The 5959-nt window shown below is 39.9% G+C and overlaps 1 protein-coding gene across 1 annotated transcript; it reads left to right on the top strand.

The window, feature by feature from the left end:
• The first annotated feature begins 342 nt into the window (after positions 1-342).
• On the top strand, positions 343-750 carry LOC145016901 (uncharacterized). The gene has a single exon (XM_078975063.1). It carries the CDS (start codon positions 343-345, stop codon positions 748-750), a length of 408 nt encoding a protein of 135 aa, XP_078831189.1.
• Positions 751-5959: the final 5209 nt, after the last annotated feature.

Here is a 5959-nt window from a genome sequence, read left to right as displayed (position 1 = left end):
TTGGTCATACCACCACCTTTCCCCTGTCGATTGGATCTCTCGAAGAAAAAGGAGGAAGAGAAGGAATTTCTTGAAACCTTTCGCAAGGTCCAAATCAACATTCGACTATTGGATGCCATAAAGCAAATTACGCGTTATGCTAAGTTTCTTAAACATTTGTGCACCAATAAGAGGAAATTCAAGGTGAATGAAAAGATCCAAGTCAACGCAAATGTGTCGTTGGTCATCCAAAAGAAGTTACCACCCAAATGCAAGGACCCAGGAATGTTTGTTATTCCTTCCACTATAAGTGATTTGGATGTTGAAAGTGCTATGCTAGATCTTGGAGCCTAAATCAATGTGATGCCCTACTTGGTTTTTCAATCTCTCAATGTTAGAACTTTGGAAGAAACTGGAGTGATAATTCAATTAGTGGACAAGTCAAGTGTATTTCCAAGAGGCGTATTGGAGGATGTACTAGTTCAAGTCAATCAACTAGTATTTCCCACGGACTTCTATGTCATTAACCTTGAAGAAAAGACTCCTTCCAAGTCATCTATGATTCTTCTTGGAAGACCTTTCATGAATACCGCTCACACGATTATTGATGTTCATAATGGGAAAATCACCATGGAGTTTGATGGAGAGACAATTCACTTCAACATTTTTGAAGCAATGAGATACCCTAGCAACATTTATCCATTTTATCAGGTTGATGTGATTGAGCCAATCACCAAGAACTATTCGAGTTATCACATGGAAACATTTTGAAGACTGTGACATCCCCAAAATCTCGGCCAGAAAAGACCGATTTTCATTTATGCTTTTAAAATAAATTCAGAGTAAATCCTTTTGATTTGAAAGAGTTTCGGAATTTGTTCCCAACAACAAAACATGATAAAACAATGTTTACCAAAGCATTTCATAAAAGAAATGTATTTTTCATTATATAATCAAAACTCGAGGTGTCATGTTCCGATATAGACCAATAAGCATAAACGATAACATTACAAGTCATTCAACAAATATTTACATATACAGACTTGTAAACAAAACAACTTGATGGTTCATCCATCTTACGCCCTTGCGCCACTTCTTGTAATACAAATAAAACTGAGTGGGTCAGGCTTGGGAGCCTGGTGAGCATATAGGGTTTTCAACCCACAATAAATAATTAAATTAATTATTATCAACCAACAATAACCCAGTTACCCATTCCCATTATTCTCACTTTATGTCCCTAAAATAACTAACACAAGGGACCTAATCTAAGAATATTTTCATCGGGGTGACAACACATGCTGCGGGGGTTCCTCAGCAATATAAGTCAAATAAGGAAATCATGAGGGGGATGGAATACAGCGAATGAACACCCAAGTTCATTAACACCTACAGGTTATGAGCCTGCTAGCGTTCCACTGGACTGTTTAGAAAAGTCTGTGGTCGTCATCTAAATTCCGCTAAATGACTGGATCAAAAAAACAACGAGGCCTCTCATCTGTTTATTACACACCAACTATCTACCCATGTTCTACCCAACATATTAGTAGATAAAAACATACATTTTTATACATATTTTCAAAACCTGTATAGCATGTTTGATCAATACATTTTCCATATAACAGATGAGGCACACACATAACACATATTTCATATAGAAATAATCATATCTGTAAGATAGAAGAAAGTGAATATACATTCACACACATAACAACAAAATATACACATAACACGTATCTCGTATAAAATACTTCATAATTATACGTTAGGAGAAAGTAACAACGCACTTACACGTATAAACAACAATATACTTAATACACTCAAACCATACTTGTATTATTATTGCGTTTATGAAAGGTAGTATACACTCACTTGATCAGAAGATGATCGGACAGCACTACGACTTGCAAAAGTAGTAATCCTCAGCAGATCTGGAAGATCTCTACAAAAATCGAACTTCTCGTGGGCAGAGCTTCGGCTCGGAAACCACACTTCTCGGGATCTTCGGGATCTCGGGACTTGCTTCAGGACTCGGGAATATTACCGGGGCTTCGGGGTGGCTTCGGGGGTAAAAACGCAGAGCTTCAACACGAAACGGAGGAGAAATGAGCAACTATGCCCGGACCCCTCGCATCCTACTTATAGGAGGCTGGAACCTCCTCGTACGCGGGGCGTACAGGGCTCCGAAGTTGTCACTGCATGCGTCATCCGAAGTGTCGACACTTCTTGCTGTACGCGGGGCATACTCCGGATGAGTCCGGTGACTCGTCTTCGGATAAGGCCGGATTTAATAATTAAATTTAATTATTAATTATTTAATAAACTTCGAAAATTCATATCTCCTTCATACGAACTCCGTTTTCGACGTTCTTTATATCAACGCGAAGGTGAGACTATGCTCTACAACTTTCGTTTAGACTCCGTCGGCTAATTTTGAATTTATTTTTATTATTTATTTTTAATAGGCCGGGACAGAAAATTTCGTTATAAATTCATAACTTCTTCGTTTGACGTTCGTTCTCGCCTAACTTTTTATCGCTTTGATACTAACAATGAGATCTTCGATTCTCGTTTAGATCACTAAGGCTAAATATCGTTCTAACGTAAATTTCACTTTTTACGTTAATCAGCGTTGCCGGTTCTGTCGCGAAACTTAGACAGGTCATAACTTCCTCGTTATAACTCGGATTTCGGCATTCTTTATATCTTCGGAAACCTTGTTTCAACTACTACAACATTATCTAAAGATATCAAGTTTATTTCACACTTAAATTTTGATGCTTATTTTTATTCTTAATTAATCAAACCACATAATTAAGCAATTAAGCACAAAACACATAATACTCAAATAATACACTTCTATTATTTCAAAACGGGTTACAAAGGTTAACCTAGACTGTTACATTGCTAAAAATGGCAAGCCCAGAAACACAGGCGTTACAATTCTCCCCACCTTAGGATGATTCCGTCCCCGGAATCACACCTCAACAAACAAATGCGGATAGCGACCCATCATGTCACTCTCCGTCTCCCAGGTGAGATTCAGCCCATTCGTGTGTTTCCATGGGACAAGCACTAACTCGACCATCTTGCATCACAACTTCTTAGTCTTTCGGTCAACAATTGCCTCTGGTTCTTCAATCAACCTTTTGTTCTCATCGATTCTCAATTCCGAAAGTGAAATCATGTCGGGAACTTCCCCCGTGAACTTCCGTAAATAACACACATGAAAAGTGTTATGAATTCCATTTAGTTCTTCTAATAGTTCGAGCTTGTAAGCTTGGTTTCCAATCCTCTGAAGAACTCTAAACGGTCCAATAAACCTTGGACTCAACTTTCCCCTTTTACCAAATCTTATAAGTCCCTTCCACGGCGAGACTTTAAGCAAAACCGAATCCCCAACTTCAAAAGTCATCGGTCTTCGCTTTTTGTCAGCATAGCTCTTTTGACGATCCTGAGCCGCTAACATTCTTTCCCTAATTATTTTCAATTTTTCAGCAGTTTGATGAACCATCTCCGGTCCCATAAATTCCTTTTTCCCAGCCTCAAGCCAACAAGACGGCGTACGACACTTTTGTCCATACAAAGCTTGGTAAGGTGCCATCTTAATGCTCGAGTGAAAACTATTGTTATAGGAAAATTCTACCAATGGTAATTGTTCATCCCAATTACCTAGGAATTCCAAGGTACATGCTCTCAGCATATCTTCAAGTGTTTGTATCGTTCTTTCACTCTGACCATCAGTCTGCGGATGGTAAGTTGTACTTAAACACAACTTGGTACTCATATCCTCTTGTAGACATTTCCAAAACCTTGAGGTGAAACGGCTATCACGATCCGATACAATCGTTAACGGAACACCGTGAAGCCTCACAATTTCCTTCACATAATAATTCGCAAGCTTTTCCATAGACCATTTCTCCCTGGCTGCTATGAAATGCGCACTCTTAGTGAATCGATCGACGACCACCCAAATCATGTCATGACCATTCTTTGTCCTGGGCAGTTTAGTGACAAAATCCATAGAATGTCTTCCCACTTACCCATAGGCACAGGTAAAGGTTCTAAACTCCCATACGGTTTCTGATGTTGTGTATTGACTCTCGCACATGTCACACACTCGGCCACATACTTTGCAACATCAAGCTTCATTGTCGGCCACCAGTAGTAGGGTTTCAGGTCCTTATACATTTTAGTGCTACCAGGATGAATCGAGTACATGGTCTTGTGAGCTTCTTCCATCAGAAGATCTCTGACTCCTCCTGTCTTAGGTATCCAAATCTGATCTTGGAACACCTTCAATCCATGACCGTTTGTACCAAACACCAACGTTTTGCCCAAACGTTCCTCCTTCCGGTCATTCTTCTTAGAAGCTTCGTTTTGAGCTTTCTTTATACTTTCTAAAATAGTCGAGACAACTTCAATTCTCAACGTTCTTGGCCTTTTCCTTTCAAGATTGACTTTCCGACTGAGAGCATCAGCAGCAACATTAGCTTTACCGGGATGGTAAAGTATCTCACAGTCGTAGTCCTTGAGTAACTCTAGCCAGCATCGTTGCCTCATATTTAACTCTTTCTGATTGAAGAGGTATTGGAGACTCTTATGATCAGTGAAAAGTTTGCACTTCGTGCCATAGAGGTAATGCCTCCATATCTTCAGAGCGAAAACTACCGCTGCCAACTCCAAATCATGAGTCGGGTAGTTCTTTTCATGCTCTTTCAGTTGTCGGGACACATATGCTATCACATTTTCTCTTTGGGTCAAAACACAACCCAATCCTACCCCAGACGCATCGCTATAAACAACGAAGTCTTCAACTCCATCAGGTAGAGAAAGTATCGGTGCCTCGCATAGTTTGTTCTTTAGCTTCTCGAATGCTTCTTTATGATTCTCACTCCAAGCATAAGTAGCTCCATTGTGGGTCAAAGCTGTCAATGGAGTAGCGATCGAAGAAAAGCCTTAGATAAACCTTCGGTAATATCCGGCTAATCCCAAAAACCTTCGGATCTACATGGGACTTTTCGGTTGTTCCCACTTCATTACAGCTTCAATCTTTGCTGACCATTATCCCTTCTTGGTTGACCACGTGACCCAAGAATTGGACTTCACGAATCCAAAAATACATTTGGAGAACTTAGCATACAACTTCTCCTTCTTCAAGACTTCTAACACTTCTCGCAAGTGTCTGCCATGCTCCTCCTGGCTTTTTGAGTAAATCAGAATGTCGTCTATGAACACTATCACGGATTTATCAAGGAACGGATTACAAACCCTATTCATTAAATCCATGAATGCTGCCGGAGCATTGGTTAGTCCAAACGACATAACCAAGAACTCGTAGTGTCCATATCTAGTTCTGAATACAGTCTTCTCTATATCCTGCTCTCTTACTTTCAGCTGATGATATCCTGACCTAAGATCGATCTTCGAGAAATAGCTCGAACCTTGCAATTGATCAAACAGGTCATCAATCCTTGGCAACGGATATCTATTCTTTATTGTTGCCTTGTTCAGCTCTCGGTAATCAATTCACATTCTCATACTTTTATCTTTCTTCTTCACGAATAACACCGGAGCTCCCCAGGGTGATGAAATAGGTCTAATGAAACCTTTGTCCAATAACTCCTGAAGTTGCATCATCAGCTCCTTCATCTCCGTCGGTGCTAATCGATAAGGTGCTTTTGCAATTGGCGTTGTTCCTGGTAACAAGTCAATTCGGAACTCCACTTGTCTATCAGGTGGTAATCCAGGAAGATCTTCGGGAAATACTTCCGGATAATCACACACCACAGGAATACTCTGCATCACCTTCTTCTTCTTCTTAGCATCAATCACGAATGCTAAATATGATGTACATCCCTTGGTCAAACACTTTCTGGCTTTCATTAGGGAAATGATTCCAGAATTCACTCGACGTTTGTCCCCATACACCATAAACGAATCTTTTCCAGGTTGGTTTACTTTAACTATCTTTTTCTTG

Source organism: Lactuca saligna, chromosome 9 (genome assembly GCF_052625555.1).
Source record: "Lactuca saligna cultivar CGN05327 chromosome 9, ASM5262555v1, whole genome shotgun sequence".
NCBI classification, from domain to species: Eukaryota; Viridiplantae; Streptophyta; class Magnoliopsida; order Asterales; family Asteraceae; genus Lactuca; species Lactuca saligna.
Note: the sequence above shows the minus strand (reverse complement) of the source record. Positions and strands in the feature narration are given on the sequence as shown.